The sequence below is a fragment of the Podarcis gaigeae genome, assembly GCF_964106915.1.
Source record: "Podarcis gaigeae genome assembly, chromosome: 13".
In the NCBI taxonomy this organism is placed as follows: domain Eukaryota; kingdom Metazoa; phylum Chordata; class Lepidosauria; order Squamata; family Lacertidae; genus Podarcis; species Podarcis gaigeae.
In genome coordinates this window covers 19,217,104-19,231,849 of record NC_139689.1, presented here as the reverse complement: position 1 = coordinate 19,231,849, position 14,746 = coordinate 19,217,104, and the positions used below count along the sequence as shown (strand labels likewise).

Sequence of the window (14,746 nt, the reverse complement as noted above, 5' to 3'; positions counted from 1 at the left end):
CCGCTGCTCGGTCCCAGCGCCTGCCAACCTAGCAGTTCGAAAGCACCTCCAGGTGCAAGTAGATAAATAGGGACCGCTTACCAGCGGGAAGGTAAACGGCGTTTCCGTGTGCGGCTCTGGCTCGCCAGAGCAGCGATGTCACGCTGGCCACGTGACCCGGAAGTGTCTCTGGACAGCGCTGGCCCCTGGCCTCTTGAGTGAGATGGGCGCACAACCCCAGAGTCTGTCAAGACTGGCCCCTACGGGCAGGGGTACCTTTACCTTTACCTTTAAGCTTAGGGCCCTGGCATGGAAGCAACCTCAGAATCCTGATGGTTGCTTGGCTCTCTCCTGCAACTAGTAACGCAGATTGGCCTGGACATTCCACATATGATCTACTGCAGCAGCGGAGGGAAAACTTCTCATTTCGCCACATTCTAAACCCCTGCAATGAAGTATGTAAAAAAGGGGCAGCTGAGAAGAGAGATAAATTATCCATATGAAGTGATCTTACGATTGTCGTTTGGATATATGAAGAGAGATGTTACTGCATAGCGGCACTGTTGTGCCTTTGCACCTATGCCTCCTCAGAAAAGTGTTTGGCTGTCATGCGTGGCGTAAAAATGCACTGTGTCTGTGTGTTAGTCTGAGGTGTGGTTATAATTTGATGTGTTAGGGAGCTCAGCATAAATGTAAGAAGGGTTCCCTGACAAATAGGCATAAAGTGTTCTTCTTTAGCCGTGTATTTCCAAACTGGGAATTAAGCACTATCTGACCTGCTTCATTCCTGCTTGTTTTAAGGCACTGGTTTCTATTTTGGTCTTTATGGTAATTATTTACTGTTTTATTGGGAGTTGTATAACTTCGTAATATGTGATTTTTGTGACTGTAAGTGGCCTGGAGCAGTTATGCTGAAACAGGATATAAATTTAATGAAGAACAATATTAATACGCAAGTGTCAATGCTTGGATGCCTGCTCCATGGGAACCTGCAAAAAGCTTCACTGCTGTTTGTGGATGTTTAGAAAGCTTCACCTATATATATTTACTGTCTGGCATGTGTATAACACATTTAATGTTCCTGATGGTTTTTATTGTTTCCACCAACACCCTGTGAGCAGTGCTGCAAATAATTCTCAATACTGGAGCTTCCTGTCCCTCTCCGCTCCCCTCCTATCCATGCCTCACCTACTGCTCTTTGCTGCTGCTTCTCTTGCCCTATCACAGCTTCCACTGTGAGCTCGTATTTGCAGCTTCAGAAATGATGCCCCCTTGTCAAGTGAGACAGAGTTGTTGCTGTGCTTTGCTGTCTTCCTGGCACAAGGAGTCAATGGGAGGCTCTCTTTCCCCTCTTCAAGCTACAGAGGAAAGGGCACCAATCCGGGCGTGGGGGGAGAGGGAGGGAGTGTGCCCACTCCATGAGTTAAATACTGTTCTATCATTGTTTCCTCACTAACATTATATTGCCAGTAACTCTTCAGGATAAGAATGATGGTGAATAAAGTCACACGTAGCCCTGTCCCTACAGCCTGTGTGCATTTGCCTTGTTAACAACCTGGAGGCAACCAGGCAAGTGGATAACTGTAAGCCTGTCTGTGAGGTCGATCCATTTGACAGAAGGCAAAACTGAGGACAAAAGGAACTTGCCCAGATATTTTTGGTCTAAGCAGGAACAGGCTGAGGACTCCTGAGTCCTGTTCGTTGTCCACTGGGCCACATGGGCTGGTGTGTGTGTGTGTGTGTGTGTGTGTGTGTGTGAGAGAGAGAGAGAGAGAGAGAGAGAGAGAGAGAGAGAGAGAGACTGACTTTCCCTTTGGACGAGAGTGTGGTTTTCTGTTTTGCTACAAAATATTGCCATTCCACTTTTCCATTAATAATGCTCAGAACAGCTAGTGTGATTTTCTAAAAGAGATGATCAAGGCAAAACCGAACCAAATAATGGTATCCCTGGATGCATGGGTCAGTGTGCATGAGCAGGCAAGGGTGGTGTTCATGTTACTGGGTGCTGATGGAGATGGCTGGGGCCACACTTACAAAATTTGCATTGCTGCAATGGAGGGAGCCTGTGTGTGTGTGTGTGTGTGAGAGAGAGAGAGAGAGAGAGAGAGAGCGCGAGCGGGAGCGTGCACCTATGTATCTATATAGTCATCTGCAGTATGTGGGGCTCTGTGTATGCTTGCATCTACATACAGAGTGTGCCTCTCTCTAGCTTCCTCCCCAGTCACCAGTCATGGGCATTTGGCACCTGCTGTCCAGGCTCTATATCCTGGTACTTCCTGCCTTGGCACCATTTGGTTCCCCTGCTGGTATCACAGCTTCTCAGGTAGATCAGAGCCCAGAGGAGATGGGGATGACAAGCAAGCTCTGTGCCAGGGATTTGTGTAATGTTCCCTTCTCAGCAAACACCTGGTAGGAATTATCCCCACATTTCTGCCCAGTTCAGCAGCTGCTATATGCCCCCCTTCAATCAGCTTGCCCTAGGGAGCCAATTGACAATCACCATGCTATTGCCAGGATTACAAACAGGACTATGGGAGGAGCATGTCGGGATGGAGATCTATGCACTGGTAGCAAGGAAGTCAGACCTCTAAACTGACCTCAAGCAGGTTACCTGTACAGGGCAACCTCCACCAGTAGGCTGGTGACAAGCCACAGTTGGAAAACCCATCTCTATTGGGTTTAGGGCAATCAGGCATGTTCAGAGTCTGATTTCCAGGTCCTGTCTAAGTCCAGGAATGCAGTCCATACAAAAAAGAAGCATGATGTGGTGGACAACAATGAGGCATGTATGGATGTGTAGACCTTGAGACCCAACCACTGGTGCCAAGAAATGCCTCTTCAGATCCCAGATAGATGAAGCAGAGAACCACATGGTATGTTCCATTCAGGATCAGTCTATTATCTGTGCTTTGGACAAGATTAGTGCCCTGATCAGGGAAAATATGGGATGCTCAGTCCTTGTGATACAGGAAGTAAGAGGAACCCTGCTGAATCAGTGCAAAGGCCCATCTAAGTCCAGCATTCTGTTCCCCCTAAAGGCCAAGCAGATGCCTATGAGAAGCCACAAGCAGGAAGTTAAACCAACAGCACTCCTGCTGCTGTTCCCTAGCGACTAATAATCAGAGGCCTACTGCCTCCAATTCTGGAAGCAGCATATAGCCATCATGACCGGTAGCCATTGATGGAGGCTTTGCATTTTAAAGGGGCAATGACCTGGTTTGGGGAGCAGGTGCGTATTCAGCTCAATGAGGAGTGTGAGGGAGGACTTTGATGGTTTGCCTAGTGGTTCTTGGGGTACCCAGGTCAGAGGATGCTTCTGGGCATGAAGACCAATTTAGGAGGATAAGTCATAGCAGCAGCCTCTAAGGACCAGCTGACTATACACTCCAGGGTGGTGGGTGGTGGTGGGAGCCTTGAGCCAATGTGACACACGTTAACATAAACCAATAGTGGGCACTCTGGAATGTATGAGAAATCCAGAGTGGAACTGTCAACCACAAAAGCAGGCAAGGGCAGGCAGGGGACAAGGTGGGGAAAGTGGCATTAAGGTGGCTGGAGAGGTCCAGGCAGTGGTGTAGTGAAACAGGAGTGGGAGGAAAACAGAGCCTTTTTTCAAAGCAGGAACAATAACATCATCTGCCAGACTCCACACACACACCCCTCCAAGAGAAGGAAGAATAACATCATCTGCCAGGGTAACTGACAACTTCCTTGATCTGCCAAGTGAATGAAGCAATAACAAGGCTTTCAGCTTTTACTATTGCTTGTGAAAGATTAGTCAGGAAGGAATCAGGACAGCAGGTAGCATGGAAAGTGTGAGGACATATGTTATAGATTTTTGGGGTATAGATTATGACAACTTCCCATGGGGCAAGCGTATCATTAAGGGGAAGGAGAACTAGTGGAATCCAATCTTGGCTTTATATTCACTGAGTGGGAAAGAGCTCACATGGGTTTCGGGAGCCATTCCCGGTGCTTCTCCAAACTGCACAGTCAGAAGCTTACAGCCACTGAGGCCATCACCTGAAAGGCGGTTCACCTGCAGAACACCAGGCCTTCCTATTATCCTTTGGGTCACAGTGACGAGATAGTCTGGCCAGAGGGAATTCTGGTCTGAGATCAAATGGTAAGTCAGTTTGCATTTTCTGTTTCAGGTTTGTAGTCCCTTATTATGGACTTGGGGAAATCAACCATACCAAAGGCTGGCCTTACCACAAAGCAGCAAGAAGCAGTTGCTTTGGAGCACAAATGGCAAGAGAGGCAGCATTCTAGTACAAATCTCAATAAAAGAAAATATCTGACAGATCCAGCATTCTAGGCATGGACACCAAAGCAGATTGCGATCCGTTTTCAGATAAGCTTGGACAAAACCTCCCTGGTTAACCTTCTGAATTCAAAATGCCTGGATTTGGCAAGAGTCTGATGCAATTTTGCCTATTTTACTGCAGGGAAATATCTGTTGGCGCTGTTGTCCTCAGTGGGGCTTTAGCCTGTTGGTTTTTCTCCCTACTGTGACTAGCGAATTTGCCAGGTGGCAATAGACCAGGAGCCAGAAACTTGTTCAACACTGCGGACTGCATCAAAATAATATCATGAGCCAGAGGGCCATATCTAATTTGCATATTAGAGCGGCACATAATTAACATACTTGGCATAGGATTTTCCTAAATGTGGCAGGTGGTGACCATATTATTATAAACTATAATCCCCATAGCACTTAGTATGTGTGAAGGGTTTTGCAGTTATCTGTCCATCTCTTTGATCCTCACCGCAACTTGGTGAGGTGTCCCATTGGCATCCTTGTCGCAGTCTGCTTTGGGAAACAAGGTAACTTCTGAAAGTGAGGAGGGGATCTGGCTGCCATTTTCAATGTACAGTAATGATTTCCAGAAGGATATCTGTGTTGGTCTGTCGCAGCAAAAAACAACTAAGGTTTTATGGCACCTTAAAAGAGCAAAAGATTTATTACAGCATAAGCTTTCATGGACTAGAGTCCACCTTTTAATGTGGACATTATGGGCAATCTTCTTGACCATTCAACTCTTCAAAAAAGAGCAAAACATACAGCCTCCAGGGACTTAACTACAATTGTATCTGGTCATGTTGTTCCAATTGTCTCAGTACAAATGTTAGAGAACAGGTCTTTACTGCCTCTTATTATCCTATGCAGCAAGTTTATTTCTCAGAATGGGTATGACAAGCAAAACACCACTGTGCACTGCATTGCTTCTAAACAAATCACCCTTATTATTTCCCCCCCCCTTTTGTTTGTTTAGAAAGCATCCTTGCTGTTGCTCTTTCTTGCCTCCAGTAGTTTTTGCTCCAGCCTAAGTACCATATTTTACCTTCACATCCATCTATAAGAGGTTTTCTGTGGTTTTTTATAGAGAGCTCCTAAACTGTGAAGGATCTGTACATTTTTTTTCAGGGAAGAAAGAGAGACAAGTTCCTCTCCCTGACCTTGAAGGTTCCACTTCCTCGTCCCAAGTACTTGACTCATAATTAAAGTAATGTAAAGAATTGCCAAGCAGAAAAAATGTGTGTACCTCATTCTAGCTGGAATATGACGCAATCATTTTATTTTAAACACTTGCACTTCATTTCACACATGCTGGAATACACATTTTTCCCTATGCGGGTTTTATCTTCATGGGGGTGGGGGACTGTAACTTATGAAGGGTCTCTTGAGGTTGCCAAGCGTGCTAATGATTTACTTCAGGGGATTGTTTTGAGACAAAACATACTAAAGATTTAAAGCAAGTTAAAACATGCTGTTTAAATGATAATAAATATGAAAAGAAACTTGAGCCAGTCCTGGGGGAGAGAATCTAATTCAATAGACTCCTCTTAGGTGAGCTACATTAGTTGGTAAGATGGGAGGGATGTCATCACCTTGCCCAGAGTAAAAGATGAACAGAATATGCAGCAGCTTAAAGGTTTCTGACATCTCAAAATGAGCATTCTGAGAGAGCTTTGATGTTGAAAGACCAAATAAAGTGGTCTAATGAGCGGTGTAAGCCCTAATTAAAATTAGCATAGGCAAAATAAGACTCTTTCTTTGTAATGTCTTGTCCTATGATAGGGGTTTGTATGGAATGGTTAATTGTTTAATTAGTTTTTTAAAAGATGGTTCTCTGAGGGTGGAACCACATGTTAGAAGGCTTGCTTTGTAACCATGCAGCATCTAGCACTGCACATTACAATGGCTACAACAGGTAGAAAGATCATTAAGTGGTCCACCAAGGCTCTCAACAATTTTCAAGTGGTGAATGGGGGGAAATATTTGAGAGTCACTGCTCTAAGTTAACTTGCTACCCCCCAGCGCAGTGGAAGATGCTGCCCTACCACCTATGTTGAAGTCAAGAGACAACTGCCATTGGCGTCTACTTAGATTTTATCTGCAGAAGGGGCCACCATCTTATCCCTTGCCTCAGGCAGCAAAATGTCTTGGGTGGCCCTGATGTGGGGATAGAGCATCAGAGGGGAAGGAGGGGGATGTTGAACCTGGCCTGTATCCCGCGTTCTTCCCATCAAGTGCACCCCTGGCTATTTTTACACTAGTTTATTCCAGCTGGGTTCTGGGCCTGAAAGTAAGACCAGCTGGGAGGGTTGCGGGGGGGGGGGGCATCTTTAGGCATGAGACGTTTAAGAACCCCCACTCCTTGTGATTGTTTAATGCTGATGCCCCCCCCCCGGCCCTCCACATTCATATTGCTTTGGCAAATGTGGGCTTGGAAACATACATATGCTAAGGTGACATGTAATGATCCAAAGTCCCTGGAAGTGTGGACAGTGTGCAAGGGATTTCAGTGCTCACTTTAGAGGCATAGTGGGAGACTAGGTAATGGAAGGTTTTATTTTGGTTGCTGACAGTATAGATCTTTATCTGCTTCCCTTCCCTTCTCCCTCCCACCTCCACCTCAATTCCTTTGGGGCATCAAGAATTGTCCATAAGGAATGTTTGAATGGGGAACACCCCACTAGAATTTTTCACCAAGGACCCGCTCGATAGTTTTTGCATCGTACTTATGGCCAAAAAGCCAAGCTATATAAGCAGCAGAACTGTATATGGCAGCTTTTGCTGGACTGTGCCACTTCAGCCTGCAAGTGGGGAATTGCATATCTGAATACTCACTGTCCCTCCTCGGAAATATTATTCCCTCTCCCCCTGGAACATAAATAATAAACATGCTGGGAAAGAATAGGCTAGAGCCGTTCTCCTTGACATGCTCATTTTTTTTATATGCCAACAGATTATTATGGATGGGAGCATTCAAAATGCAATCACACCCTTCAATGGGAAGGATTCCACTTCAGCAAGAAGTGAACCACATGATTCTCCTGGCCACACAGTTCATCATTATCACAACACATGCTTTTTATGCAGCCTCTGGGTCTGGGTCACACCCACAATACTACCATAAAACAGACAAACCAGGAGTCTAATTAAAGAGCCATACAGGAATTCATCTCCCCTCCAGCTGATTGATAAGTGCTCTGAGGAGGCTCTGCCTGCAGCCAGCAACTTGGTTTGATTCCTTGAGTAATTTGGAACTCTCTTATTGCATGCTATGATTGTGATTTTTTTATTTTATTTTTTCGTAGTGTGTGTGTGTGGGGGGGGAACTTAGTGTATAGATTTGTATAGCTGCCAACCAATGAGCAGATCTGTACTGCCAATTCTGGTGGGATTTGGAGTGGGATTTGGCTGCTCGTGGCTGACAAATAAAAATGAAATGAAATGGAAATAGTGCCAGTCACAGGCAAAGAGGGACAGGACCACGCACATGTGTTGGAATAACCTCCTGAGGGTAGTGTGGCAGAATGAGGGTAACACACCCACCGTACATGAACCTCTTGCCTTGTGTGATGCTACTGGAACCAATGACAGGTAGGGAGTCAGGCTCACTCTGATAAATAATTTGGGAATCTGCCCTAGAGCTGGCCAGGATATAAATAATAATAATCTGAGTGGGTTTTTATCAATATGTAGAAGGACTGTCTAAGGGACGCAGGTGGCGCTGTGGGTTAAAGCCTCAGCGCCTAGGACTTGCCGATCGAAAGGTCGGCGGTTCGAATCCCCGCGGCGGGGTGAGCTCCTGTCTTTCGGTCCCAGCTCCGGCCTACCTAGCAGTTCGAAAGCACTGAGAGAACTGGAATTATAGCAAGTGGAGAAAAATAAATGCATTGAGGGTGCTGGGTGAGGTGAAACCAACACATTAAGTCCACTGTATCTGCGACTGGTTTCATTTAGTGCCCACCTCTGCACTTCACTCAGTTGTCTATTCTGACTAATAATTGGCCCATGGAGGATAAATGGAGGGCAGGATGAGCTCCTGACATCTGGCTCAGCATAGTGACATCTGGCCAAACCAACAGCTGAAATCCTGGTGTTCTACTGGCTGGTGTTTGAGGAACTTGACACGTTTTTCCTGGATAAAATGGCCCTTCCCGTTCCTCTACATTTTCAATTTAAAGCTTGCTGCTGGGAAGAGTCATTTCTTTGGCCAAATCATACAGCGTTCTCCCTGGGTCAAACATCTCCCCTGCTTATGTGGAATGAAGAGGGCGGAGAGCATTGACTGATTAATGGATGAAAAGATTAAAGACATTGGTTTTCTGAGATAATGTTTATCCTATGAATCTCTGTCCAAATGCTTGAATGACAAAGATGTATGACTTTGCCAAGTCGTTCCTGTTTTCCATGACCCTCACCAGAGCCTCAACTCTTCCTCTTCAAGACCCCAATATCTCTCTTCCAGGGGTTAAAATGTTGCCCTCCAATGACCTGTGGGTCCCTCCCAACTCACAGCACTGCCAAAACTCAGTAAATGTAAGGAAGGAAAGGGTATTGCTGGTATGTTTATCTTGTCACAGGGAATGTATCTGGATTGGGCAGGTGTTGAATACGCTGGAGAAAAGTGAGGTATTGAAAGGCAGGAATTTGTAGAAGATGGTCTGTTATTCAAAGCCCTTGTTTAGGTTGGGAGGCCATAACAGCAAGCAGGGAAGATGTAGGTGGTGCCTATGGGAGTTGCCGTGGAAGAGGTAAGCTCCTGCTTAGGGTTGTGACTTTTTCTTGAGGTGATCTGCCTTCCCATTCAGAGGCTTCCAGGGGTTTCATACCACGGGGTGTCTTTAACCTGTAACTTTCTTGGTCAACTTCGCACAGCTAATGAAAAAAGCATGTATTGTGGCACATACCATGATAATTCTTTTTTTTTATATACCATGATAATTCTAAGGCATACCTATGCAAAGATGCTGTTCTGCCCTCTCCTCCAAAGATCAACTCCAATGACCTGCAGCTCCGGCAGAGCTCTGGCTGCCAAAACCTAAACCATTGGCATCCAAAAAGCAGCAGATGGGCCTTCCCACTGGTTGACAGGAGCTCTGTCGAAGCAGTGCAGTACAGAGGGTTAGCAACTAGCAACCCAGACACCATATGCAGCCCCCTGAGGTGAGCCATTTGCTCACCTATAGTTGCTCCACAAGCTCTGATCTTGAGGGGATGAGAATGTGGGAAATATGCAGGCAGGAGAGAGAATGGTTTCCTTCTACAAATCCAATGGCTTCTCACTTTCCTTCTTCTCCTAACCCTGAGCTAATTCATGTAGCAAGGTGCATGGGGTGGCAGGCAGAAGCAGTGTGAGTGTATTTGTGCACAGGTGAGCATGTTTACACACAGGTGAGCAACAGCTTAGTTTGTTTTCAGGCCAACTGGGGAGGGAGACTTGATTCTATGCTACTCCCTCTGCCCTGCCACCAAAGTGGCTCATCACCTGATTCACTTTTTAAGCCTCCCTTTCTCTTTGCCTGTTCTTTCCTTCCTCTCCCAACCACTTCCAGGGGGAACGTAGAGGCCCTGCGAGATGAGCCTGCCCCCGGGCACCCCCGCTGCTAGGATGCTCTTTGTTATGGCTCTGGCCTGTGCCAGCCCTTTCCTGGACCTGCGGCGGCGGACCATCAACATCCCCATCATTTTCAGTGGCTCCACCTACACGCAAGAGAGTGCCCGGTTCTCGCCCGAGGACTTCCGCAACTTCTCAATGGAGATCAACCCCATCCCTGTGGTTCTGAATGACACCAACCCGCGCAGCCTCATTGTGCGGCTCTGTGACGTTCTCTCCTCCCTGCACATCCATGGTGTGGTTTTTGAGGATGATACACGTACAGAGGCTGTGGCCCAGATCCTGGACTTCATCTCAGCACAGACCTCTGTTCCCATCATTGGCATCAACGGAGGATCAGCCATTGTTCTTACACCCAAGGTAAAGTGATTTATTCTGTCTATGTTCACTCTCATATCCTGTGTTTTTCTCTGCCCAGATTATGTGTAACTATTTTAAATTCTGCACTTCATAAAATTATACAACCTGAATCTATTACAAACATTTACTCACTGATGCTAATCTGCTTAATTTGCATACAGATAGTGCAGAACTTGCCTTTATCTTAGTGCAGAATTTTGGATACTTTGATCAAGATTTTTTTTTCATTAAGTGCAAGGCAGGCACTTAATTGAGGGGCTTTGGTGTAGGGACACTGGGAGGGCTGAAGATAACAATAGATATGTCACACAAGCTCATACTATGACCCCTTTTTCAAGGTTAGATGGGCATCAGCAGTTCAGAGAGGAGGACAATTTCAGCATAATGCTTTTCTGCATGCAAGCACTTTTGGAATTATTTGTATGGTGTACAGAGGTGGAAAATGTTTTGCTGGAACTAAAAGCCAACCTTTATTCCCCAACTAAAACTATTCTGAAAGCTCTCCCATGACAGGAGAGAGGTAGAAATCAGAGAGTAGACCTATAATGGGATGGCAAATAGGTAGCACTTATCACCCTTGTGTCTTTTGCTCCCTCCTAAATCCAGGAGAAAGGATCAACCTTTCTACAATTAGGTTCTTCGACCAAACAGCAATTGCAAGTGATGTTTGAGGTCCTGGAACAGTACGATTGGACGGCATTTGCTGTCATCACGACACTGTTTCCCGGCTATGAAGACTTTGTAGATTACATTGAGGTCCTGACTGACAGCAGTTTCATTGGTTGGGAGCGCCGCAGCACTGTGACCCTTAATCTCACTGATGACCCAGACGGGGCCCGCCTCAAACGCCAGCTCCGGGAAATAAATGCCCGCATCTGCCTTCTCTACTGCTCCCGTGAAGAAGCAGAAAGCATCTTCCGTGCAGCCCGTGAAGTGAAGCTCACAGGCCCCGGGTATATCTGGTTCATGGCAGGTGCCAACTTTGGTAGAACTGAGTACATGCCGGAGGAACTGCCCGAGGGTCTCTTCATGGTGCTTTCAGCAGGATGGAAAGATGATCTCTACCACAGGGTTCAAAATGGTGTAGCCATCATTGCCAAGGGGGCAGAGGCCCTATTCCAAGTCTACGGCTCAGTTCCAAAATTCAACAATGATTGCCGGGCACCCAATCTCACCCAGATCAACGAGAACCTGCATCGGTCAGCAGGGAAAGAGGCTGGGGGGATTTTGCCTGGAAGGGGGGTGGAATCAAGAGCAAAAGAAAGTGCTGTTGTCCACAAGGGATGTATAGCAGATCTGACTTATCGCCATACCCTCCTCCCCTCCCATTCCTTTCTTCATTTGCAAATCTGTTCCTCAAAGCATGCTTCCTACATTCCTAACTTGTTCCTCTTCACATCCATTTCAGCCATTTTGACTTTCGCCTTGCTTCCTTATCTCCATTTCTCATGAGTCCTTATGCGCCACTGGGCGCAGGAGTGGAATGCCAGGCTGAGCATGAGGAAGAGAGGGAACAGGGGGTGACTTGGCAGGGGGCTGAGACCGGGGCAGGCAGGATGACAAAGGCAGGAGGAGGCAGGTACTTCTCCCAGGATATGGCTGCTCCAGATGAGGAAGCTGGACTCCTACGTCCCTTCCTGGGAAAAGGAGCACAACAATTGAATCTGGGAAGAGTGTTAGCCAACCCACTAGTGGTAGAGAAACCTGAGTCAGGTGGGGAGAGCATAACCTGGTCACTGAAGACCCAGCAGCACTGCTGTCACTGGGGAAAGGGAAATCCTCCCCTATGCAGTGAGCATCTGCACAGCCAACAGTTCTGCAAGGACACCTCTTCCTTTCTCTCAAGTAAGAGCCTCTGTCTTCATCTGAGCAGGAGCCAGGGGTTCATGAATCCCTATATATCCACTCACCCTATGCACCAACATCCAGCCAGTGCTGGATTTACACAAAAGCTATATATACATATATTTCTTTACATTTATATACCACCTTTATATTCCAAGGATTGGCCCAAGGTCACCAGTGAACTTCATGGCTGAGTGGGGATTTGAACCTTCGTCTCCTGGGTCACAGTTCAGCACTCTAACCGTTACACCACACTGGTTAATCTACAGTTAAGGGCCTCGCAAATACAACCCCCCAATTTCAATGACTCTGCCTTTAAAAAACCCCATAAATGGTTTAAATTTTATGTCCCATGCAGAACACACACAACACATGTTGTTTGGCTCCTCCATTTAGAAAGGGCTAAACAGTGTGTGTGTGACCACTCTTGCTAAGTCAGAAATCAGAAGGTGTTTTCATTTAAATAAATTACATATGCAAATAGGCTTATTGCGAGATAGATTATTAGTTTTCAGTTGTAACCTTGCCTATGTACGGGTTATATATACAAATATAAAAGTTTATTACTTTTATTTTCATTGTCCTTTCTGTTAGAATAATACACAGTATTATGGGGCCTTTTAAACTTGACATAGCATAGGCTTCCAGCATGTTTTTAATCTGGCCTGCATCCAGCTCTTTCGCTAGCTCTGCTTCCCACTACCGTATTTTTCGCACCATAGGGCGCACCTAGTTTTGGGAGGCGGAAAACAAGAAAAAATTATTCTGAACCCCAGAAGCCAGAACAGCAAGAGGGATCTGGCTTCTGGGATACCGTGTGGCTGTTCTGGCTTCTGGGGTAACCGCGCCAAGCCTCTTCAGGGCAGCGGGATGAAGGCTCCCCCTGCCCAAAGAGGCTGCGCAGGACTAAAGCAGAAGCCAGGACAGACGCCTCGCTGAAGGGGCACTGCGCCTTCTCTCTCTCTGCGCAGCGCCCCTCCTTCACAGGAGAGTCGCTGCGCAGAGAGGGAGAAGGTGCAGCGCCCTTCAGTGAAGCTGGAGAAGGAACCGAAGGAGACCCTTCTGTTCCTCCTCTGGCTTCCAGGACAGGCGCGTCGCGGCGAAGCCAAGGAGCCTGCATTCGCTCCATAGGACGCACACACATTTCCCCTTCATTTTTGGAGGGGGAAAAGTGCGTCCTATAGAGCGGAAAATACGGTAATTGCATACCATTCCTTCCTACCACCTCCCCATATATCCAGTTACACCCCGCACCTCATCCATAGTTACCTACCTTCGCACACCATCCACCCTCACTCAATACCCTGCCTCCCCTTTCAAAATGGGCCTGATTCCAAAAGGGCTTTTCCCTTCTCAATTTCCAAGTCCTGATCCACAGCTGCATCTGAAATACTAGACCAGTGCCCTGTGGGTCAGGCTTGAGGGGGATGGCAAAATGAGGGGGAGTGAAGCTGCGAGGGCAGCATATGGAAAGTGGGCTCTAGACTGACACTGAAGAGCTTCCATCATGCCTCTTCGCAGGTACTTCATGAATGTTACCTGGGGTGAGAAGGATTTCTCCTTTAATGAGGATGGGTACCTCATCAATCCATCCTTGGCTGTGATCTCCCTCAGCAAAAACCGAACCTGGGAGGTGGTGAGTTTGAGGGAGGTTTTGGGGGAAGGTGGTTGGGTTGGGGAGGAAAGTTGATGAGTCAAGGCGAGGGGGTGAAAAAAAGTTTGGACAGGTCGTAGTCCATGTGAGTTGGTGGAATTGTGGCAAGGTTGATGTTTGGGGCAGGTGGACTGTTATCATGGGGTAATTATGGGGCAAGTGTGAATTCGGGAGATGGAGTGTGTTTGGAGAACTGTCCAAGGGCTATAAACAGAAAGAGCTGAGAGGGCGCTGAGTCTCAAGCCCCTGCTATAAGGCACAGCCGTTCACATGCCAGCACTCCACAGAAAGCCTCTCACAGTCCTGATGGCACCATGAAACAATCAGAGATCGCAAGTGCCCAACAAAAAAGCAGCCAGAGGAGCAAAGTAATGTAAATTTCTTACACATCAAGCCAAACCCTACAGGGAAAGGCAACCAGTCTGGCAGGGGTGGTGGATTCATTCCTGAATCTCATTTTGGCAATTGCTGAGCCCTTAGCTGTGAGCAAAGCCCATCCACCGAGTCCTCACACAAGGTATCTATTTGGCTAATTTTGTTTAATTAAAAGTATTTATAAGTTGCATATTTTACACATGTCCTCCCAAAGTAAGAACATCAAAAGAAACGATACAGAAACAATAGCTATGTGGGCACATGATGCTACTAAAGAAAGTTGCTCTGGTTAAGTCATTTAAAGCTTTAGTTGAGGGTCGTAGTCAAGGAAAAGGTCTAGAGGGCTTCCTTAAATGCCTGAACAAGGTGTAAGCCATTTGGAAAGTGAGTTCCACAGCTGTGGGCCACCACCAAAAAAGCCCTGTCTTGTGCTCGCCAGCTTCACCGTTTTTGCCAGTGAAGCAACACCTCCCTAGCCTATCAAAATACATCCTAGTTTTTAGCTAGTTTGTTTTTATCACTCTGTATTTTATCACTGATGTTTTTTAAATGTTGTAAGCCACCTTGTATTCCAACTTGGGAGAAAGATGGAATATAAATATCAAATAAACAAAATATAGGC

The 14,746-nt window shown here is 46.5% G+C and overlaps 2 protein-coding genes across 7 annotated transcripts in view; one reads left to right on the top strand and one right to left on the bottom strand.

Annotated features, from left to right (window-relative positions):
- KDELR1 (KDEL endoplasmic reticulum protein retention receptor 1) overlaps positions 1–14,746 on the bottom strand; it is a 123,810-nt gene that overhangs the window by 39,594 nt on the left and 69,470 nt on the right. The window lies entirely within an intron of this gene.
- GRIN2D (glutamate ionotropic receptor NMDA type subunit 2D) overlaps positions 1–14,746 on the top strand; it is a 57,039-nt gene that overhangs the window by 17,772 nt on the left and 24,521 nt on the right. The window contains exons 2-4 of the mRNA XM_083710229.1: positions 9,829–10,250; positions 10,857–11,449; positions 13,617–13,759. Of these exons, the coding sequence (XP_083566355.1) occupies positions 9,852–10,250; positions 10,857–11,449; positions 13,617–13,759 (1,135 nt within the window). The 5' untranslated portion in view covers positions 9,829–9,851. The remainder of the gene's footprint in view (positions 1–9,828; positions 10,251–10,856; positions 11,450–13,616; positions 13,760–14,746) is intronic.